Consider the following 25,770-nt stretch of genomic DNA (forward strand, 5'->3'; position numbering starts at 1 on the left):
CTAAACTACAGTGAAATTAATTTATTATATGCCCATATGGAAATGTGGACGTATACTCTTCAAAAAAAGTAGGGATATTGAAATGCAAATACCTATGCAGGTTGTGATATGATAAATAGTCATGGACACTTGACATGCTTTGAGAGTATGTTCACAGATGAAGAACTTATCGCCCCAACAAAACCACTGAGCTGTACGCGCGACAAGCAATAGCACCATACATGTGGGAGGGGGCCATTGACAAATTTGACACTTCAAGGAAGGGTTGATGAAAACTGCCACGTTATTATCCGATTGACTTCAAATTTATACACAGTGTTTGAGGTCATGAGACGAAGAATCCTAGTGATTTTCAACAATTTCAGAACATTACTGCCAAAGTTATGGCCCTTGATCACTTTGAAAAATCTTATGGCGCTCTAGAGGCTAAAGTTATCATCTGATTGTCTTCAGATTGATACACAGTTTAATATCTTGAGACGAACAAGTGTATTGATTTTCAATTAATTTTTATGACTTGAACAGCTAAATTCATGATATTAAAAGTTTTGTTTACTAAACCTTAGCATGGTGCAGAACTTTATAAAAACCAGACAAATTCTAATGGTTTTCTGATAATTACTTCATGAGTTGTTTCTCTTTATCAGATTTTAGTGTATTATAAATGTTTCATTACCGAAAAAAGTAAAAATATGCGACAACACTTGTTGACTGCCTGGAAGATTTAGCTGCTGTGGGCGTATGCTTCGTTATCTGGCAACCTATCTTTACATTTGTGTTATCTACAGCAAAAATGTCAATACTGCTTGTTTTCATTTTATTATTTTGAGGAAAAATCCATTATTGTCACAATTTAGTGACTTTCCACAAAAGCAATCAGGCCCTAAGTTCGCAAAGCATTCTCAGACTTAAGTTGAGAATTTACTCAACTTTCAATCACTGTTTATAAGAAATATCTCTGATCCAGAAACACAAAACTTTGCACATAGTTTCTTATTAGGGTATTTGATACATTAAAACAATAACAGTTTTATAATGGGCTATATTTTGGTTACAATAAGGTGAGCAATTTTGAGTAAATTCTTGACTTAAGTCTGAGAATGCTTTGTGAACTTGGGGCCTGATTAAAACACAGATCCTATTTCATTTCATTTTTTATACACCCACATGGAAATGTGGTCGTATATTGCCGTCGCCCCCGTCCGTCCGTCCGTCGTCCACAATTTCTTGTGAACACTGTACAGACTACATTTATCATCTGATTGTTTTGAAATTGATATATGTTGTTTGCATTAGTGAGATGAAGAAGCCTATTTAATTTCATCAATTTCCGTTAATTACATCTAGAGTTATGGCCCTTGTTTCACTTTGTTGAATCTTGTGAACGCTTTAATGACAACAGTTATCATCCGATCTGTTTGAAATTGATATGCATCATTTAAATTAGTGAAACGAAGAAGCCTATTGAATTTGAGCAGTTTCCGTTAATTACGCCGTGAGTTATGGCCCTTATTTCACTTTGTTGTACCTTGTGAATGCTCTAACAACAAAAGTTATTATCCGATCTGTATGAAATTTATATGCATCATTTAGATTAATAAAACAAAGAAGCTTATTGAATTTCAGCAATTTCCGTTAATTACATCTAGAGTTATGGCCCTTGTTTCACTTTGTTGCTTCTTGTGAACGCTCTAACAACAAAAGTTATCAACCGATCTGTATGAAATTTATATGCATCATTTAGATTTGTAAAGAGAAGAAGCCTATTGAATTTCAGCAATTTCCGTTAATTACACCTAGAGTTATGATCCTTGTTTCACTTTGTTGTACCTTGTGAACCTTCTAACACCAAGAGTTCTAATCCGATCTTTTTGAAATTTTTATGCATCATTTAAATTAGTGAAACGAAGAATCCTATTGAATTTCAGCAATTTCCTTTAATTACGCGGTGAGTTATGGCCCTTGTTTCACTTTGTTGTACCTTGTTTATGCTCTAACGACAAAAGTTATTATCCGATCTGTATGAAATTTACATGCATCATTTAGATTAGTAAAACAAAGAAGCTTATTGAATTTCAGCAATTTCTGTAATTACATCTAGAGTTATGGCCCTTGTTTCACTTTGTTGAATCTTTTGAACGCTCTAATGACAACAGTTATCAATCGATCTGTTTGAAATTGATATGCATCATTTAAATTAGTGCAACGAAGATGCCTATTGAATTTCAACAATTTCCGTTAATTACACCTAGAGTTATGATCCTTGTTTCACTTTGTTGTACCTTGTGAATGCTTTAACGACAAAAGTTATTATCCGATCTGTATTGTTTAAATTAGTAAATCGAACTAACCTATTGAGTTTCAGCAAATTTCCGTTAATTACATGTAGAGTTAAGGCCCTTGTTTCACATTGTTGAATCTTGTCAACGCTTGAACGACAAAAGTTATCACCCAATCTGTATGAAATTCATATGCGTCATTTAAATTAGTGAAATGAAGAAGTCTATTGAATGTCAGCAATTTCTGTCAATTACTTCTAGAGTTATGGACCTTGTTTTACATTGTTGAACCTTGTGAACGTTCGAACGACAAAAGTTATCATCCGATCTGTATGAAATTGATATGTATTATTTGAATTAGTAATACGAAAAAGTCTGTCAAATTTCAACAATTTCTGTAGATTACTTCCAGAGTTACAGTCCTTGTTTTAGTTTTTAGAACCTTGTGAACCCTCAAACGACGAAAATTATAACGTCATCGGTATGAAATTGTCTATTAAATGCCACCTAATTACCTGCAAAAGAACAAATATACGACAACTCTTGTTGACCGCTCGGACGATTTAGCTGCTGTGGGCATATGTTTAGTTGCCTGGCAACCTATCTTTATAGTTCAAAATTTCGTTTTACTTGTGTTTACTACACTAGGATCTGGAAGAGTTGGTATCATTTATGTGTTTTGAATGGTGTGATTTATTAGCCAATGAAACGGTCTGTTACGGCGCGCTTTAGGCGTGTTTTGCACGGAACTGTGGTAATCCACTAGTAACATTAATGCTGATTGGTTAATCAAATGTAATCAAATGTCTGACATCATAGGCTCACTTGTTGCTCGTATGACCTCTGACGTGACCTATCGCAACAACCGGTCAGATCTTCATGTAGTGTAGGCCATCGAAAGTATAAAAAAACGAAACGAAATATAGATCTGTATTTTAATCAGATTGATACAAAAGAGATATCTATCATGCTAATAATCCATGTAACTTTATTCCTGCACGTCTTTAATTTTTTAATGGCAAGAAAATATCCAATATTTCATTTATGAAAATAATATGGCAGCCATTTTGAAACCCACTGGTAACCATGAAAGCTAAACTAAAATATGCAAAAATCACAAGTCATATATAACGGATATACATCTGCAATTTTACAGTTGTGGTCGCATTCACATTCAAGGCATGCATGGTTTTTCACAACAGCTTGATTTTTAATCAATATTTGCATAGCCCTCTATGGGTATGAAGTGGTTAGCCCTGGAAGGGTAAAGGCCCTTGTTTGAGTTTGTAGAATCGTGTCTCAAATGATGAAAATTATAATCTGATCTGTTTGAAATTTTCTTGTAAATGCCCCTAATTACCTACAAAAGAATAAATATGCGACAATCCTTGTCGACCGCTTGGACGATTTAGCTGCTGTGGGCGTATGTTTCGTTGCTTGGCAACCTATCTTTAAGACCAGTTGCGCAAGACTGATATACTGGGTATATTTGCCTTGATAGTGCAGCTGTAACTGCATTGAATTCTGCACCATGAGACCAGTGTCAAATAATAGATTATTAGACTGAAATAAAGTTATACTAATATATCTGAATTTTTGAAAGCATGAATTTGGCATCAGTGAAATAAGTACTATATATCAGCACATTAAACTGTATGTATAATTGAAACAGGTGTGTAGGAATATTAATCGTATCAAAGTGTGCATGGAAACCGGAAACACAGTCATTCTACTCAATCTTGAAAACCTTTATGAAAGTCTGTATGATGCCTTGAACCAGGTAATATGCTTTACTAAATTATATAAATCTGTAGAGAGCCGTTTTAGTTTGGACTTGTATTGAGGTCTATAGATGCTCTTTTATCTCAAAAAGTTGTAACCTTGTTAGTTCCTGTAGTCTCTACTGCTGAAGCTCATAAATTTTGACAAGATTCAAGCGTTTTGGTCACCATTTGTAAAAACAGAATTTCAATCGTTGATGACTATAAACTATTGTTAGTATTAGAAATAATAATAAATTTGGTTGTAAATTACTTTTTTGTTCTGACATTTTTGTTATCAATCGATCATTTAAACCTGGACACACTGTTTGTAAAGAAAAGATACTCCTTGCTGCCTCAGCTTTGAAAAAGCAACAAATACCCTTTTTACATATGAAGTATTATCTCACTACTCCTACAGAAAAAAAGGACTGTTTTCAAGAGACTTTTCAAATAGTCCTTCTTTATATGAACTTTAAATATTTTCAGTACTATGCAAAATTTGGAGGTGAGCGTTATGTGGATTTAGGACTTGGATCTCACCGTGTCAAATGCCGTGTCCACAAGAACTTCAGGTAAGCCTGTTTATTATCATTTAAGTAACCATGGGTGTAATGTTTTGATTTATTAGTCTTCTATACAGTGATGGGATTTCAAAATTTTTCTTGTCTGATATTTTTACCGAAAAAAGGGCATAACTCTTGTCATTATTTAAGCAGGCGGTTTCAGACCAGAATTAAAAATCATGTGTCAACAAAATATTCAAATTCGTACCTAATAAAAAAAAACGGGTGCGCCTCATTATTTTTCATATATAATTCCCGTACGGTATTCAAATTTGTGTCAGTAATAGTCCTACAAAATTACGTGTTGTTGTAATACGATAGAATGGAAGCGTGCCGACTACTGTCGACCCGTACTTTTGTTCAAAATCACCTCGAAAATTAACGTATTTTCCGGGGTATAAGTCGATACTTTTTTCAGCAGAAATCCGGCATTCGTCTTATACTATGTTTTAACTTCTATACAGACATCCTGAAATTTTTTTGGCAGTGATCATCGTTCCACGATATCGAGCCAGTGACATCATCTGCTAAATAATAGCACTCGCACGCGCTATCGTGTAAAACAATTAACTACTTACATGTACACTATTCCAATTGAAATATTTGTTGACATTTCTCAGCTTGTTTATTTGTTTTTTTTAAACATAAACCCCATTCAAAATATTATCATAAACCCGAGAATATGCCATCAAAATAGAATCTTTCCTCCGACGTGATAATTGTCACGATTACATCTCTTGTAGTAATTTCACTTGTCTCATGAGATTTCTACTTTAGTTTTCGATTATTGTATTATAACCATGTGTGGGTGTTTGTGTAAAATAGCTTTATTTAACGTCCGCTTCCACGGAAGTGATATCGCAGACAAATTAACGGATATATTTATAAGTTAAAGTGATAATTGTCACGTTTACATCTCTTGTAATTTCACGCGTCTCTTGAATTCTAATTTAGTTTTCGATTATTGTATTATGACCACGTGTGTGTGTGTGTGTGAAATAGTTTTACTTAACGTCCGCTTCCACCGAAGTGATATCGCAGACAAATTAACAAATATATTGATTTACAAGTTAACAGATAATATATTTTGATTTGGGGTGTTATATACTCTTACAATATGTGACATCTATGATTAGTTTATACATTTTGTTGGCTCACATCAATGGGATTAAAATGTTTGACAATGGAGAAACCACGAGGTAAACACGTAGATTAAAATGATAATAACTCTTAATGGATTGATGAATAGTCCGACAAAGGTGAAGCAATGACTTCTGTTTAAGATTAGATTGATGAATTGTCCGACAAAGGATTAAGTCAGTCAATCAAAGCAGATTAAGTAGTTAATCAAGGTAGGTGTATAGACGGTATAACACGATAAATACTTTGATCACTTAATTACCTAATCAATCCAGCCTATTATCAACCATAATCGAGTTGAGTGGTAGTTATACACTCAGTACACTATATTAATTTTGGAATTTTGAATATTATTCACCATGTCTTGATGTCCGATTGGGCATATTCCTGGACGGACAATTTAGGACGTTTGGAAAATAGCGTCTTCTACCAGTTCTAGATGTCATCTTTATTTTCCAGAGTTTTTCTTTAACTTTGAGATATTTGATTCAGGTTTTATATAAAATAGGTAGAAATGGGCGATTCTTCCAGTTATCCCAAGTTTTTTATGTAACTAGCAGGCCTTGAGATCTGAAAATCACACTGGAGTGATAAGATGTGTTCGTCATATCTTTTGCGGGAGCTATTTAACACCGCCAAATGTCTATCTGAGACAATGCTTATTATAACTATAGTTTACATTAAATTTAAATCACTGTTACACCCAAATGATGGTTTAGTTAAAATAAGACTAAAACTCCCAGACAAAATGGCCGCCTCTCGTAAGCAAGTAGTGTAAATATATGGTATATCAAGGTTGTGGACCCTCTAGAGGACACAATTTTGATCCGATTTTGATGAAACATGAAATACATGTTTATAACCCAAAAATCTTGGTTCCTTTCGATATTTACGCATATTGGATCGTAACTTCCTGAATTATGGCCCTTGATTGTACAAAAAAAATCACGTTTTTGACTTGTGGTGCCTCGAGAGGTCACAATTTCTATCCGATTTAAAAAAACGTTTGAATATATCATCGTTACACCCTAATGAAGGTTGAGTTCGAATTTCGTGAAAATTAGACCAAAACTCCTGGACAAAATGACCGCCCCTCGTACTTAAATAGTGTAAATATATGGTATATCAAGGTTGTGGACCCTCTAGAGGCCACAATTTTGATTTAGATTAAACTTTAAATTGATGTATATATAACAAAGATCTTGGTTCCTTTCGATAGTTGCACATATCGAAACGTAACTTCCTGGATTATGGCCCCTGGTTGTTTGAAAAATCGCATTTTTAGCTCGTGGACCCGCTAGAAGTCACAATTGTATTCAATTTTAAAAAAGTTTTAAAATATCACCGTTACACATCAATGAAGGTTGAGTTCAAATTAAGTAAAAATCTGACCCATACTGCCGGACAAAACGGACACTCCTTGTTCGCAAATAGTGTAAAGGTATGTAATACCAAGGTTGTGGACACTCTAGAAGTCACAATTTTTATCCAATTTTGATGAAACTTGAAATGTATGATTATATTCCTGGATTATGGTTCCTGATTGTACGAAAAATCACATTTTTAGCTTGTGGACACTCTGGAGGTCACAATTTTTATCCAGTTTTAAAAGCGTTTAAATGTATCATCCTTACACTCTAATGACGGTTGAGTTTGAAAATAGAACCGAAACTGCCGGACAAAAGGGCCGCTCCTTGTACCCAAATAGTATAAAAGTATGTAATACCAAGGTTGTGGATGTCAGACTCATGAATATTATTAATTAGATTTGTATAGCGCACATGCAGTGAGAGGACGCCTTGGTCCTTGTGTGTCTGTAGATCATTACTTTTATGTATGTAACCATGAAAGGCAGACGTACGTCTGATAGCTAATAAAGAATATATAATTATAGTTAACCTTTACTGAACAGTGGACTCTCTAGAAGTCAGAATTTTTATCCAATTTTGATGAAACTTAAAACAACTTTATATCCCAAATATTTCAGTCCATTTCGATATTCGTGCATTTCAGACCATAACTTCACTTTTTTTTTTTTTAGCTTGTTCTCTATCCATCTTTTGCAAAATTTGGGCGTATCTTGCCTGGCAACCGCTGGTTCAGAATTCTGTTAATTGTTTTAGTGAATTATTTCTATTTCTCATTGTCATTGAAATGTAAATTAAAACTCTGTTTTCCAGAATATTTTTATGTTATACTTTGATTTATTAGATTGAAATTTAATGCACGGTTACTATTGTCAAAATTCAGTTTTACAGAATTTATCTAACGTATTTCTCAGTGTATTAGGCACACTTTTTTTACCAGATATTTTTATTTATAGAAGGGGTGCACCTAATACATAGTTAGGGTGACCCACCATAAATAAATATCTCCAAATATCTCGACAATTACGCCACAATATTTATATATATACCAAGCCTCAAATCAGTTTCACACAATTATAGTCACTAAATAAACGATCATGTTGTACTTAATAAGCTATGACCATTAATCATGTAGAAATAATAGACTGAAAACTGGTTCCAAGTGTCGTCCATAACATCCAGTCATTTTTGAGTACAAGATAGGTTACGTGCCCTTGTTTTGAAATTAGTCTCGCTTAACCAGTCTATCGATCATTCTACGTCTGATTGACAGGTCGGGATAATCAAGACTACTTTTTTACGAAACATAACAGAAAGCTAGAACAAGAAATTGAATTTAGAAAAAAGCACTTTAGACAACTCAACAATTGTTTTAAGAAACTTGTAAAAGTAAAATGAAACTACTGCTAGTATCACGTTCCTGTCTAACCCGAGTGTTTCAGAGATATTATTTGTACTAAACCAAAAGATGCCGCTCTTAACGGTACAGTTAATGATAAAGCAATTTAAAAAATAAAACAAACGTAATTTCTAAAGCTGTTGTAATAACCAAGAAGCTAAATTTTACTGCTATTCAAAATCGTCAACAATAGATTTTTTACGGCTGTAATAGTTGATATATTTGTAGAGAATTGCACGTGCATGGCTATTTATCGACTCAAAGAGAGTGCGGGGTAGTCAGAAATCAGTTCGAGACACGCAACTGAAGCGTGCACATTTAGCCGTGTCGAGACCAACTTTCTGTAGAGTGCACGGGTCATCCTAACATAGTATTAAGCAAATCTAGGCTTTTCCCTCTGTCAAAATCGAAGTCTGAAGTTGATGATGTCGACACGGGCCTGAGTAGACCCTATCATCCCAAATTAGTTTAAAGAAAGAAGTATTGGTATTTTTATACGCCCACATTTTCATGTGGACGTATTATGCCGTCGCCCCTGTCCGTCCGTCCGTCCGTCCACAATTGTTTGTGGACTCTCTACAGGTCACAATTCTTATCCGATTTCGACGAAACTTGAAATATAGGTTTATCCCCAAAAGATCTCGGCTGCTTTCGATATTGGCATGTATCGGATCGAAACTTCATGGATTATGGCCCCTGTTTGTACGAAAAATCACGTTTTTAGCTTGTGGACCCTATAGAGGTCCCAATTTTTATCCGATTTTGTTGAAACTTGAAATGTAAGTTTATAACCCAAAGATCTCAGTTCCTTTCGATATTTGCGCATATCGGACCGTAACTTCCTGAATTATGGCCCCTGATTGTACGAAAAATCACGTTTTTAGCTTGTGGACCCTATAGAAGTCATAATTTTTATCCGATTTAAAAAAACGTTCTATTATATCACCGTTACACCCTAGGGACGGCTCAATTCGAATTTCGTGAAAATCGGCCCAAAATTGACAGACAAAATGGCCGCCGTTCGTTCTCAAATAGCGTAAGAAAATGGTATATCAAGGTAGTGGACCCTATAGAGGTCACAATTTTTATCCGATTTTGTTAAAACTTGAAATGTAAGTCTATAACCCAAAGATCTCGGTTCCTTTCGATATTCGCGCATATCGGACCGTAATTTCCTGAATTATGGCCCTGATTGTAGGAAAAATCACTTTCTTGCTCGCTTGTTCTCTCTCCATCTCTCGAAAATGTGGGCGTATCCTGCCTGGCAGCCGCTGGTGTTTATTTATATTTAAAAATTGTGTAGGTCTATTCATTTTACAGTTCTACGGTCTTTAAATTTGTATATTTGCCGTAAATAGAGCTTTGCTCGGAAGCTAGTTTTTCCACCACTCAGCAAATCCTGGCTACATCCCTGTCCATATACCATAAACGACAGTGTTAACACAATGAACTTTTATTGTTTCCTGAAACACCTCTGCCAAAGTCGCCCTGCGCCTTATCTGCGCCTAGTTCACTAAAAAATACAGTAGTTGTGTTGATCCACAAAAATGTATTGTAGTATCTGCCTCTTAAATTTGTATATTTGCCGTAAATAGAGCTTCGCTCGGAAGCTAGTTTTTCCACCACTCAGCAAATCCTGGCTACATCCCTGTCCATATACCATAAACGACAGTGTTAACACAATGAACTTTTATTGTTTCCTGAAACACCTCTGCCAAAGTCGCCCTGCGCCTTATCTGCGCCTAGTTCACTAAAAAATACAGTAGTTGTGTTGATCCACAAAAATGTATTGTAGTATCTGCCTCTTATAGATGAATTGTAAATTTGTAATGGTCATAAGGGGACATGCATTGCCTCTGCGATAATCTCAAAATGTTGGTTTAAATCAAAGTTTTAACTTTGGAAAAGGTAGTTTGTTGTGTTGTTTTCAAAAAGGGTGTCTTTTTCAGGCTAATTGTTGTTGCAGAAAAGACTGTTGTTTATAATAAATTTCCAATTCCATTGATAAATCGTCTAGAAAAACATTTCTTAACCCTAAATAATATAATGTCTGACGATCAAGCTGAGATGGCAAAACAATTGAAGAACTGGGCTGAAAAAATGGTTACAAAAGCAAATTGTATGAGGTATGTATTTTTTCTGTCAAATATAATGAAATCCAACTGGATTCTCATCAAAATATGAAAGAAAAGGTCTGACAATTATGGTAATTACATTAAAATACCTTGAAATGTTGCCATGAGAGTAGGCTACCATAGAGATAAGATATGTATATAAATTCTCTTTTATGTTTCTAGTATTACTGATCCCGAGTGTCAAGTTTTTGATTTGGCTGAGTATATTATTTTTCAGGATTCATACGACGGCAGGTATCAATACAAACGTTGCGAAGGTTTGACGAAACACGATTATCGCGGTGTAGCAGTCGCTATCGTGTGACACAATAGGCCTCGGTGTAATTTTACACGCAAAATTAACAGCATTTATTTGTCATAAACAATCGATGTCAAAACGATATACTGCCACGATGTTATGAATGTTGAATATTTTCCTTAATAATACGGACACGTTAGTCCACGTTGTATAGTGAAAACATGCGTATTCACATATTCTGCACGATATATATGCGGTTGTATTTCCAACTAGTCATGTAAAGCTACATGTCTAGAACATTTTAAAGGACACGTATGCATAGGACTATACATGTATTACACTGTGTTCAAATTGTTTTGCATATTTACTGTATTAAGAGTGTATATAGTTAAGAATTACGGCAAAGATAGACTTTACTAATCATTTTGTCTAAAATCATAACGCTAATCAGCAAACAATACTATTGTTCTATATTACAAAAACATCGGAGAACTAATCTCTGTCGTTATGGCGAGCCAAGCTAGTTGATTATTAGGTAAATAAAACAATATAAACAACCAAGGAATAAAACTGATTTATTCCAATCAATTTATTTACGAGTCAAGAGTATTACCTTAACCGTGTACGAGTTTGCTTCTGAACGGGTTTGACACTCGTTCAACTTGTAAATTCCAAATACAAACTGCTTACCGTTTTCATGCCATAGACACTAATATCCTAATTAAAAAAAACCGTTCCATTTCCAATAATTATCACAGACACAAATATTAATTTTGATTGTTTTATCCATCAACACACAGACAGTGCTGGATTAACCATAAGGCAAATAAGGCACGTGCCTTAGGGCCAGGCAAAAATCAAGGCAACAAAATAATTAAGTAAAACTTTTTTGATATCAGGTGGTGACAAAAATGCTTGCCTTCAACAATGGGTCAAAAATGTCTTGGTATACTGGCACTTCTCTGCATTGAAAGTGATTTACTTCATAAAATTGACTTTAAAAAAACTGACGAATTTGCAGTCACAAAAGCACCCAAAGTTGTAATCTAGCTAGGCAGTGAATGGGAATATGTAGGCTACTTATAGTAAATACATAACTGTCAATGTTCTGAATTTGTTTGTAATAAATTTTCTGTTGCTAAATTTAACTTAATTCCTTTTGTCAATGAGCCCAACATATCTGTATTTTCAGGCCACCTATCAAAATGTGCCTTAGGGCCAGAGCACACAGAGTAAACACATCTAACAACCAGATCTTATGAATTCGAGCTTCTTCAATAGTTCTAAAGCACATCAAAAAGTGTAGAATAAATTGCCTAAGAGAAAAATCATGCTTTATAAGTTGTTATGAATTCGAGCTTCTTCAATAGTTATAAAGCACATCAAAAAGTGTAGAATAAATTGCCTAAGAGAAAAATCATGCTTTATAAGTTGTTAAAGGGGCGTGGGGCTATTTAAGGAATGACGTTTGTGCACAATACAAAGAAATAATTATCACCGGTGTAAGGAATATTTTTGACAGAATATGTCAACTGCAAATATGACTAAACATCAGTTTGTTCAGAAGACGCTCTGCATGCGCGAACTTTCAAGTCTGTACCGATTTAAAAAAGATAAACAATCCCACATATCCACATTCCTAAAAACAGGAGTTTTACCGTAACTAAGTAATCACAATTACTGTTACAAATTGGTATTAGGTTAGTCATATTGTAAGTGTAACTGTATTTTCTTTATTTTGACATTCTGCTAATTGAGAAACCATTTGAGTAATAAATACAGGTTATTGAATGGACTGAAGCTACATGTAAAATCACAAATACATCAACATCTCTTTTCAAAATTTGTAATTATTACTACTGACAATTAACAATAAAAGTCATATTGTTGTTAAAGGGGCGTCTTCAATCGGTTTCTTTTGATCTTACGTGTCAATTCTCATTATGGAATTTTGATTGACAGTATGCATCCACCAGACTCTTTGGTGCCGAAATGAAAAAGTCAGCAAGGTATTATCGGACTAATACGTGTCCATGGTATTCAGCAATCGTTCAAGCAAAAATGAACCAAGAATGTTTTACAATCAACAATGCTAATTGTTAGCCATTTTCTAGCATTTCTTCCAAGTTGAAACTTCCAAGTAGGTAAATGCCTTGATGGAGTTCTATGATAAACATTGTCTGACCATAACTTCATGGATTATGGGCCCTGATTGTACGAAAAATCGCACGTTGAGCTTGTGGACACTCTAGAGGTCACAATTTGTATCCGATTTAAAAAAAATTGTTGAGTTCAAATTTCGTGAAAATCGGACAAAAGCTGATGGACAATATGGCCGTCCCTTGTACGCAAATAGTGTAAAAATATGGTATGTCAAGGTTGTGGACCCTCTAGAGGCCACAGTTTTTATCCGATTTGGATGAAACTTTAAATATATGTTTTTATCATAAAGATCTTGGTTACTTTTGATAATCACACATATCTGCATGTAATTTCCTGGATTATGGCCCCTGATTGGTCGAAAAATTGCATTTATAGCTTGTGGATTCTCTAGAGGTCACAATTTCTTTTCCGATTTTAAAAAACATTTAGATATATCACCATACCACCATAATGAAGGTTGATTTGTAATTTCGGGAAAATCGAAATGAAACTGCCTGACAAAATGGACGCTCTTTGTACGCAAATTGTGTATAAGTATGTAATACAAAGGTTATGGATTTTTATCCGATGTTGATGAAACTTAAAACTGGGCCCTGTTTCTCGAAATCTTAACTAACGATAAAATCCAAATTTTAGTAGATACTTCAATTTTGATTGGCTAAGCACTAAAATCAATCTAATATTATCCAATCGAATTACTAAAATTTGGATTTTATCTTGTTAAAATTTCGTGAAATAGGTCCCTGATCTTTATATTCCAAAAATCTCAGTCCCTTTTGATATTTACGCATTTCGGACCATAACTTTTATACGTCCAGCCCTGTGTGTGTGTGTCTGTGTGTCGCCTACAATTCTTAAAGATGGGTTCCCGCGTACAAACTGGGTGATTTAATGGTATATATGGACTAAAATCATATTCAAACTAATTAATTTGTCATAATTTTGCTTCAAATCCTTCTCAAACATTGTAATTGCGAAGGAATGTCCTGCTAAAAAAATTTGATCAAACCAGGTCATGTTTACTTCACGGGACTTACCTCTCTTAGAAGTCAGAGGAGAATTCATTGCATACATAAGACAATGTTGTCTTAAATCACTTACTATTTATTACAAATATCTAATCCTAATTAAATTCTCGGATTATCCACTACCCGCGTCTTTTTCCGTCATTTTTATACGCCCACATTGAAATGTGGACGTATAGTTGTCGCCCCCATATGTCCGTCCGTCGATCGGTTCGGCATCCACAATTGCTTGTGGACACTCTATACGCTAAAGTTAATATCCGATTGACTTTAAATTTATACACAGTGTTTATAAGGTCATGAGACGAAGAAGCCTATTGATTTTCAGCGATTACCAATAATTACTGCCAGAGTTATGGCCCTTGATCATTTCAAACAATCTTGTGGACGCTCTAAAGGCCAATGTTAATATCCGATTGACTTTAAATTTATACACAGTGTTTAAGGTCATGAGACGAAGAAGCCTACTTATTTTCAGCAATTTACGATAATTACTGCCAGAGTTGTGGCCCTTGATCACTTTGAAAAAATTTGTGGACGCTCTAGAGGCCAAAGTTAATATCCGATTGACATTAAATTTATACACAGTGTTTAAGGTCATGAGACGAAGAAACCTATTGATTTTCAACGATTTCCGATAATTACTGCCAGAATTATGGCCCTTAATCAATGCCAGAGTTGTGGCCCTTGATCACTTTGAAAAAATTTGTGGACGCTCTACGCTATTTGAGAACGAACGGCGGTCATTTTGTCTGTCAATTTTCACAAAATTCAAACTCAACTGTCCTTAGGGTGGAACGGTAATATAATAATACGGTTTTTTAAATCGGATAAAAATTATGACCTCTAATGGGTCCACAAGCTAAAAACATGATTTTTCGTACAATCAGGGGCCATAATTCAGGAAGTTACGGTCCGATATGGGCGCCGTTCGTTCTCAAATAGCGTAAAAATATGAATATCAAGGTTGTGGACCCTATAGAGGTCACAATTTTTATCCGATTTTGTTGAAACTTGAAATGTAAGTTTATAACAAAAAGATCTCAGTTCCTTTCGATATATGCGCATATCGAATTGTAATTTCCTGAATTATGGCCCTTGATTGTAGGAAAAATCACTTATATCAAGGTTGTGGACCCTATAGAGGTCACAATTTTTATCCGATTTTGTTGAAACTTGAAATGTAAGTTTATAACACAAAGATCTCAGTTCCTTTCGATATATGCGCATATCGAATTGTAATTTCCTGAATTTTGGCCCTTGATTGTAGGAAAAATCACTTTCTTGTTCGCTTGTTCTCTATCCATCTCTCGAAAATGTGGGCGTATCCTGCCTGGCAGCCGCTGGTTCTTCAAATTTTGGCGGCCATTTTTGAAATCAGGCAAACCCCAAACAAAAATGACGTCATTGCTGGCCTGAAATGATTTGTAAAAAAATGTCTTATTGTGACACCCCTTGTTATATATATATCAATGAATAGGCAGCCATTTTGGAAAAGATGGCCGTAACGACCACCAGGGGGAGCTGCTGAGGTGGATCCACATCCCAAAATAATCAGTAGGGTTGGTGCCATCTATATGCCAAGTTTCATGCTTTTAACCCAAAATGCACGATTCTACCAAAAATTCTTCCTTAACCGCCCCACTATTAAGGTCATGAGACAAAGAAGCCTATTGATTTTCAGCGATTTCCGATAATTACTGCCAGAGTTATGGCCCTTGATCACTTTGAAAAATCTTGTGGAAGCTGTAGAGGCTAAAATTAATACCTGATTGACTTTAAATTTATCCACAGTGTTTGAGGTCATGAGATGAAGAAACATATTGATTTTCAACGATTTCGGATAACTACTGCCAAAGTTATAGCCCTTGATCACTTTAAAAAATCTTGTGACGCTCTAGAGGCTAAAGTTATCATCCGATTGACTTCAGATTGGTACACAGAGTTTAAGGTCTTGAGACGAACAAGTATATTGATTTTCAATGAATCTTTATGACTTGAACAGCTAAATCCATGATGTTAAAAGTTTTGTATACCGGTACTAAACATTAGCATGGGACAGAACTTTATAAAAACCAAACAAATTCTAATGGTTTTCTGATAATTAATTAGTGAGTTGTTACTCTTAATCAGATTTTAATGTATTATAAATGCTTCATTACCGAAAAAGTAAAAATATGCAACAACTCTTGTTGACTGCCCGGACAATATAGCTGCTGTGGGTGTATGTTTTGTTGCCTGGCAACCTATCTTTTTGCATGCCCGACCCCCAGGGGCAGAGCCACGCACGTTTTTTGTATTTGTTTGTCTACAGGCTGCATTTCTTAACATATCATCTTGAAACTTTGCATACTTATTCTTTGTGCCCTAAGAAACTTCCCTATAGTTTGGGGTGCATGCCCAATCCCCAGGGGCAGAGCCGCGCCCATTTTCTTTTTGTGTGCCGCCTACAGGCCACAATTCTTAATTGATCGTCTTGAAAATTTTTCTTATGAATTCCTTATACCCTAAGGATTATCCCTATTGTTTTTGGTGCATGCCCGACCCCCGGTGGCAGAACCACACCCATTTCTTGTATTTATTTGTTTGTCATATACAGACCGCATTTCTTAACGTATAACCTTGAAACTTTGCATACTTATTCTTTCTATCCTAAGGAACATCCCTATTGTTTGTTGGGAATGCCCACCTCCCAGGGGCAGAGCCACGCTCATTTTCTTTTTGTGTGTCTGTGTGTCACTTACAGCCTGCAATTCTTAATCGCTCGTCTTGAAAACTTTTTTATACTTATTCCTTATACCCCTATGACTGACCTCTATTTTTTTGGGTGCATGCCCGACCCCCTGGGACAGAGCCAACCCAATGTTTGTGTGTCTTGTGTTTTGCCTACAGGCCGTAATTCTTAACAGATCGTTTTGAAACTTCACATACCTATTCCTTATTCCCTAAGGATGACCCCTATTGTTTTTGGTGATTGCCCAACCCCCAGGGGCAGAGGCACACCCATTTTTTCTTCATGTTTCTGTGTGTTGCCTACACGCCACGGTTCTTAATGGGTCCACTTTGAACTTGGGATATGTATTCCTTATAGCCTAAGGACAACAACTGCATGTCCAGACCCCCAGGGGAAGAACCACGTCCAATTTTTGTGTTTATCGTTTACAGGCCGCAATTCTAAATGGATCAACTTGGTACTTGGCATATGTATTCCTTATAGCCTAAGGGCATCAACAATTGATTTTGGTGAATGCCCCGACCCCTGGGGCCATGTCAGACACACTTTTTTGTTAATATTTTGTCTGTAAATTTGGCAAAACAAACCCAATGCCTAGCCTTCGTTGCCTCATGTCATATTACAGCCATTTGATATTTCATTTTAAAAAGTACCATATCAATCAAAGCAGGAATCTGGACGTATATTGCAGCGTTAGCCATGCTCTTATGTTTTTAGCTTGTTCTCTATCCATCTCGTGCAAAATGTGGGCGTATCCTGTCTGGCAGCCACTGTTTTTATACATTTCGCCGATATGGTTACTTGTATAGGTTAATTTTTTTCCGTCAATATTCTTATATTCATATTTCATGTGGCATATAGCAGATCATGACTCGTACTAGTTTTATGCAATGTTTTGGGGATGTATTCCTCATTGTTTTCAATTTTGAGTGAAGTCTGTATCACTACAGGCCCGGGAGTGTACAGAGCAGTGGACGCTTTCGGCTAGCCCCCGGATCCATTCGTTTAATCTGATATGTTGGGTTGTTTGTGATTTCTGCGTATTGTGTCTTGTCCGTAGATTTGTTTTGTGTAATTGTGTGTGGTGCAGCCCTTCTGCACTTAGTATTATCTGATTGATAATAAACATACATTAACTTACTCTCTCTACAGTTACCATTCAGATCAAATTGTTGGTTGGCTAGTAGTCAAGACTCTTGGGTCGATATTTTCACAGAACAATTCACTTTTTAACAAAAGCATGAAAATTGAATCTAATCTCTGTATATGAATATGAAGGAGGCCAAGCTTATAGAACTCCAGTATACATTCCATGAACATTTGTATCCACTCTGGTTGTTATTACCTCTGTATTAGTTCAGAGTAATATATAAAAGCATCACAAGTAAAAATGAATAGTTGAAGTTGACATACAGCTAATTACAAAAAATTGAATTGTGTGTTTTCAGTAACTAAACTTGAAAATATGTGACCTGTGCTGGCAAATTGAGTTGCAATGAGGAAATTATGAAAATTGAGTTATTGTCATTTTCACATTCTCCACCTCAATACCTTCAAAATGATGTATAGTTGGTATGAATTGACTGAACTATATCTGTTTGAAGTTGCCCAAGTCAGAAAAGGTAGATTTGAGAAAAAGCAAGTGAAAGATTTCTTAATTTTAGACATTACATAAGGAGATTGAGCTGTCGTCCCACTGCATGCGTTGAAAAACATCTAATTTTGCTAAGAATTTTAAGAAAAAAGAAAGATTTGAAAATACGGTACTCTGACAAAGTGTCCAAATAAAGGTGTTTTAAAATGTTTTATTGGTATTTTGATCTTTTGGGTCGATAGATAGTATATATATATAGAGAGAGAGAGGCTTATTTTTGTGAAAATCTCAATTTCGATTAAAATCAATATTTTCACTTGCTCATTATTAGTCTTTGCACATTCCGACTCATTTTTCTAGCACGGGTCTGGCGAATTCAGTGGGAGCTAATACATAGATTTCAACACTTAGATTATTCTTTTATAATATCGTAAAGCTGAAATAGCCCAAATCCCATATATATGAGGTGCCCGTTTTGACATCACAATATGGTAGTGAAAATGAGGTCAGATCGCATGTGACCCACTATTATTCGGAAGAGGAGATCAAAAACTACCTGTATGCCAATTTGCATGCTTTTGTCAAAAGTGAATGATTTTTTTACCTAAGCGCCCTGACTATATATTGTTAAAAGTAGATCCAAAGTTGTTCCCCATGACTTAACACAATTGTTAATGAACTTAAATTATCATACTCATACTTACTCTACAGAATTAATGGCTTGCTTATTTGAGAAAAGTACTTCCAGAGTTATTGCTCCTGACTTATGATTGTTGATTAAAATGTAAATAACCTTTTGTACTCAATCTAAAGAGTGTACTCACTCTTGACCAGTTTTGGATCATTATTATTTACAGTATAGCTACCAATCTCCAAACATTGTGTACATTGAAAAGATGGGGGGTAAAATCGTGAGATGAATATGGTCTTATTACAGCACAAAGGAAACTGCTGTTAGTTAGGTTATGTTGCCTTGCCTGGCAACCTATTTTATTCCAAATACATGTATAACAAAAAATAATGTTGTATGCTCTTTCATAGTTACGCTGGTAAACAACATAAAGTAAGTGTTGAAGATGCTTTTATGGGTTATCATTCTGATGCTGCTGCTGCTATTGTGATGAAAGTTTGGACAGATGATGCTACAGAAGGAATGGTATGCAGACCACTTTATAGTTCCCATATAATTTCACCAGAGTTAATAAAAACAGTCTTCCCAAAGGTCAAAATTCTGAAAATGATAGTTGATAGACACTAATAGAAAAGAAAATTGTATATGTTGGCACTTTGAGTATAAATTCATTATATTAATACCTTGACTTAGTTTGATGATGATAATTTTTGTCCCCCGCCTTTCGAAAAAAAAAAAGCCGGAATTAAAATGAGTTCATCTGTCTGTCTGTAGGGGGCGTTGGATGGATGAATGGTTAGCATGTGTGTGCTGTATCATAAGGTCTGTCATTGAGTCAACTGACATGGTTTCGATTTTCCGGTTGCACGTGGCAAGGAGTAGGGTCACCTGTCCAACCTCGTGGTTTTTCTCCAGGTCCTCTGGTTTCCTCCCACTGCTTAAGACCCCAACGCGCATGCAAATTAATGAAATAAAATTGAACCATATGTTAGTTCTGAAATGACCTAGTTTGTGTGGAGTGGACGTCAAACCCATCTCTCTCTCTCTCTCCCTCAAATAAAAGATTTCTGAAAATTTTACCTCTTTAGTTGTTTACTGGTTAAGCACTCTAATTAAAATTAGATCAACATATTTCAGTTGTTTTACCTCACATGCGGGGGTGGATGGCTGAATGGTTAGCGTGTGCGCGCTGTATCATAAAGTCTGTCATTGAGTCGACTGGCGTGGTTTCGAATCCCCGGTTGTACGTGACAAGGAGTCGGGTCGCCTGTCCAACCTCGTGGGTTTTCTCCGGGTCCTCCAGTTTCCTCACACTGCTAATAACCCCTATGTGCAAGAGAATTATTGAAATAAAATTAAACCATATGTTAGTCCCGAAATGACCTAGTTTGTGTCGAGTGGACGTTAAACCCCATTTCTCTCTCTCTCTTTACCTCACATCATCTTAATGAAGTGAGCCAAATACATGGTGCAAAAATAACTTATATTTTAAATTAGAATGCTTCGTGTTATAATTTTTATAAGTCAACATTTTCATGTGGACAACATATATTATTGTTGCCTCTGTCCTTCCGGACATCCGTTAACATTTGTTTATATCCCAGATCTCGATATTTGCACATATTTGGAACATTACTTCCTGGATTATGGCCCCTGATTGTATGAAAAAAATCGCTTATATCTCTGTCTATCTCTTGGAAAATGTGGGTGAATCTTACATGGCAACAGCATGTTAATAAAAAAAATCCTATACAGAGCAAATGAGTATTGCAAAGATTATTACGTTTAATGCTTTTATTCTTCAGAAATTCATTGAGTGCAAGAAAGCATTACTATGGTGTTGTACTCCAGAAATAATAGTACAGATTGAAAACAGTCAACTATCGGCAGAGAAGGAGTTTTTAGTTAATAATTACTTTGAACAACAACAACATACAGATATATTTGCATATCTAAATATAAACCTTACAAATAGAAAAACACCTCTGTTTGCTCAGGTTTGTCTGAAAAGTCTTAATTTGTCCAGTTAGCATCATGGTTTTCTTTTAATGGGTTCAACAGACCATGTGGCTTATGCCATACCCTGGTAGATAAGTTGTTTAGGTTGTGCTTATTTACATTTATTCCAAATGTGAGTAAAATAAAGTTGCTTTAGGTAAATGTAGAGATTTTCTCATAGTTCATAGATGTAGAGATATGCTAAACCAATCTACTGGTGAGCGCATACGCACTCTTGGCCTCTTATCATTCCACTACTGGTTAAACTGGAGACGAATATATAGGTTTCCACTCTGGTAAACAGTCCATTTTAAATAGTTTACTGAAGTGTTTACTGTAGTTTTTCAAGATATTAAGCTAAAATTGGTTCATTACGTTGTTGATACTATTGGATTATGAATAAGACATAAAAACTACTAAAGTCGGTACAATAAAAAACATAGTCTCGATTATCCATTTTTATACGCCCACATTGAAATGTGGTTGTATATTGTCGTCGCCCCCATCCATCGGTCCGGCATCCACAATTGCTTTTGGACGCTCTAGAGGCTAAAGTTAATATCCGATTGACTTTAAATTTATACATAGTGTTTAAGGTCATGAGACAAAGAAGCCTATTGATTTTCATCAATTTTCGATATTTACTGCCCTTGATCACTTCAAAAAATCTTGTGGACGCTCTAGAGGTCAAAGTTATTATCCGATTGACTTTAAATTTATACACAGTGTTTAAGGTCATGAGATGAAGAAGCCTATCGATTTTCAGCAATTTCCAATAAATACTGCCAGATTTATGGCCCTTGATCACTTTGAAAAGTATTTTTGGACGCTCTAGAGGCTAAAGTTAATATCCGATTGACTTTAAATTTATACACGGTGTTTAAGGTCATGAGACGAAGAAGCCTATTGATTTTCAGAAATTTCCGATAATTACTGCCCTTATCACTTCAAAATATTTTATGGATGCTCTAGAGGACAAAGTTAATATACGATTGACTTTAAATTTATACAGTGTTTAAGGTCTTGAGACAAACAAGTATATTGATTTTCAATGAATTTTGATCACCGAAAGAAAGTAAAAATATGCGACAACTCTTGTTGACTGCCCGGATGATTTAGCTGCTGTGGGCGTATGTTTTGTTGCCTGGCAACATATCTTTCAGATAACTAGTATCATTATGTATAACAATCGTTGTGAAAATAAATCGGATAGATTTCGAATTGACAGTTTTTACGTATTTTTAAAACAGGTTTCAAAGTGTGTTGGTTCTGTTATGCAAGATCATTTTCGACATACCAAAGTAAAAGTTTGGTCCTAAGACCCCTTAAAGATAAATTTTATATGTTCCTATTATTAATTAGAACAGGTTTCGCTTTAGTTTTTATACGCCCACATTTTCATTTGGACGTATATTGCCGTCGCCCCTGTCCATCCAGACAGCTGTCCATCCGTCCACAATTGTTTGTGGACACTCTACAGGTCACAATTCTTATCCAATTTTGACGAAACTTGAAATATAGGCTTATCTTCAAAAGATCTGGATTGCTTTCGATATTGGTATGTATCTGACTGAAACATCATGGATTGTGGCCCCTGATTGTAAGAAAAGTCACGTTTTTAGCTTGTGGACCCTATAGAGGTCACAATTTTTATCCGATTTTGTTGAAACTTGAAATTTTAGTTTATAACCCTAAGATCTCGGTACCTTTCGATATTTGCGCATATCGGATCGTAACTTCCTGAATCATAGCCCCTGATTGTACGAAATATCATGTTTTTAGCTTGTGGACCCTATAGAGATCATAATTTTTCTCCTATTTAAAAAACCATTTTAGTATATCACAGTTACACCCTTGAGTTCGAATTTCGTGAAAATCGTCCCAAAACTGACAGACAAAATGGCTGTCCCTCGTTCTCGAATAGCGTAAAAATATGGTATATCAAGGTTGTAGACCCTCTAGGGGTAACAATTTTCTTCTGATTTTGATGAAACTTGAAATGTAAGTTTATAATCCAAAGATCTTGGTGCCTTTCGATATTCGCTCATATTGGACCGTAACTTCCTGAATTATGACCCCTGATTGTATGAAAAATCGCATTTTTAGCTTGTGGACCCTATAGGCGACCAAAAACTGACAGACAAAATGGCCGTCGCTCGTACTCAAAAAGCATAAAAAATATGGTATATCAAGGTTGTGGACCCTCTAGAGGTCACAATTTTCTTCTGATTTTGATAAAACTTAATATGTAGGTTTATGACCCAATGGTCTTGGTTCCTTTCAATATTCGTGCATATTGGACCATAACTTCCTGAATTATGGCCCCTGATTGTATGGAAAATTGTGTTTTTATCTTGTTCTCTATCCATCTCTTGCAAAGGTGAATTTAGCAAGTTTACATTTTTATACGCCCACATTGAAATGTGGTCGTATATTGTTGTCGCCCCCGTCCGTCCATCGGTCCGGCGTTCACAATTGCTTGTGGACACTCTATAGGCTAAAGTTAATATCCAATTGACTTTAAATTTATACCCAATGTTTAGGGTTATGAGACGAAGAATCTTATTGATTTTCAGCGATGTTCGATAATTATTGTCGGAGTTATGGCCCTTGATCACTTCAAAAAATCTTGTGGACGCTTTAGAGGTCAAAGTTAATATTTGATTGACTTTAAATTTATACACTGGGTATAAGGTCATGAGTCAAAGTAGCCTATTGATGACCCTTGATCACTTTGAAAAATCTTGTGAATGCTCTAGAGGCTAAAGTTAATATCTGATTGACTTTAAATGTATACACAGTGTTTAAGGTCATGAGACGAAGAAGCCTATTGATTTTTAGCGATTTCCGATAATTACTGCCAGAGTTATGGCCCTTGATCACTTTGAAAATACTTGTGGACGCTCTAGAGGCTAAAGTTAATATCCGATTGACTTTAAATTTATACACAGTGTTGACGACCATGAGATGAAGAAGCCTAGTGATTTTCAGCGATTTCCGATAATTTTTGCCAGAGTTATGGCCCTTGATAACTTTGAAAAATCTTGTGGACGTTCTAGAGGCTAAAGTTAATATCCGATTGACTTTAAATTTATACACAGTGTTTAAGATCTTGAGACGAACAAGTATATTGATTTTTAAGAATCTTTATGACTTGAACAGCTAAATCCATGATGTTAAAAATTTTGTATACTAAACGTTAGCATCGGGCAGAACTTTATAAAAACCAAACAAATTCTAATGGTTTTCTGATAATTACTTAATGAGTTGTTACTCTTAATCAGATTTTAATGTATTATAAATGATTCATTACCGAAAAAAGTAAAAATATGTGACAACTCTTGTTGACTGCCCGGACGATATAGCTGCTGTGAGCGTATGTTTCGTTGCCTGGCAACCTATCTTTATTGAAAGTGTGATTACTTTCGATCATTTTCAGCTTCTTTTCAGAATACAAGAATGACTGCACATTCACTTTCAGTGCAAATGAACTCAGTTTGATTTTTGGCCCCGAATATCTAGAAAATGCCCCAAGGGGGGACTGATTACCACTTGGCATCGTATTCTACGCAAAATATACTCTAGAAAAGTTGGGTCTGGTTTTGTGCCCATTTGATGGACACCCCCCCACCCCCACTGCACTGAGCATCCGGTCTAGTTAGCATGGGGCAGATGCTTTGGGACACAATAACTTTAGTTTTGATTAAGTGAGAGTGATCAAACTTGGTGTGTAGTTTCATTACATCAATACATTGAGTAAGTTTGTTAATGAACATTTTCTGCTCAGGGTAAGCAGAGCAATAAGCAATTTAATTGGTCAAGACTTTGGGACTCAATAACTCTCCTTCTAATTGAGCTAGAATGTTCAAACTTGGTGTAGGTGTTTATTAGGTTGATGCCTTGATGGAGTTCGAGGATGAGCATTTTCTGCTTAGGGTAAGCAGAGATAAGCAATTTGATTGGTTGATGCCAATGATGCTTTGGGACACAAAAACTTTAGTTCTGATTAAGTGAGAGTGATGAAACTTGGTGTATAGTGAACATTTTCTGCTGAGGGTAAGCAGAGCGATAAGCAGTTTGATTGGTCGAGACTTTGAAACACAATGCCTCTCCTAATTGAGGTAGAATGTTCAGACTTGGTTATGATTAAGTGAGAGCTTAGGCTAAGGAGCGATAAGAAATTTGATTGGTCAAGACTTTGGGACATAACAACTCTGCTTTTAATTGAGGTAGAATGTTTAAACTTGATGTTAATGTTATTTTGGTGAATGTCTTGACTGAGTTCAATGATTAACATTTCCCGCTAAAGCTAAGCAGAGCCAAGCAATTTCTTTAACTTTGATTCTATCTGATAGAGAGTGATGAAACTTAGTGTATAGTTGATAATCAGTTTGATTGCTCGATACTTTTGAAAAAGGTAAACGTGCAATTAATTAATATGTGTCATTTATTTATTTCGGGATTTCAGCGGGGGACATCAGCCTCACTGTTGGCTTAGCCCAAGTAGTTATAAGCAATTTGATTTGTCAAGTTTTTGAAACATATCAATTCTGGTTTTAATTGAGGTAGAATGTTTAAACTTGGTGTAGGTGTTAATTAGGTGAATGTCGTGACTAGTTCAGTGATTAATGTTTCGCACTAAAGCTAAGTAGAGTTAAGAAATTTCATTGGTCTATGCTTCAGGACAAGAAAACTTTGATTCTAACTGATGGAGAGTGATAAAACGTAATGTATAGTACTT

At 35.5% G+C, this 25,770-nt stretch overlaps 1 protein-coding gene across 1 annotated transcript in view; it reads left to right on the top strand.

Moving 5' to 3' along the window:
* Positions 1 to 25,770, top strand: part of LOC130010729 (E3 ubiquitin-protein ligase rnf213-alpha-like) — a 368,341-nt gene that overhangs the window by 171,027 nt on the left and 171,544 nt on the right. Inside the window, exons 39-43 of the mRNA XM_056098708.1 lie at positions 3,952 to 4,059; positions 4,529 to 4,614; positions 10,461 to 10,637; positions 19,442 to 19,556; positions 20,837 to 21,028. Coding sequence (XP_055954683.1) covers positions 3,952 to 4,059; positions 4,529 to 4,614; positions 10,461 to 10,637; positions 19,442 to 19,556; positions 20,837 to 21,028 — 678 coding nt within the window. The remainder of the gene's footprint in view (positions 1 to 3,951; positions 4,060 to 4,528; positions 4,615 to 10,460; positions 10,638 to 19,441; positions 19,557 to 20,836; positions 21,029 to 25,770) is intronic.

The sequence above is a fragment of the Patella vulgata genome, chromosome 2 (assembly GCF_932274485.2).
Source record: "Patella vulgata chromosome 2, xgPatVulg1.2, whole genome shotgun sequence".
Lineage (NCBI taxonomy): Eukaryota > Metazoa > Mollusca > Gastropoda > Patellidae > Patella > Patella vulgata.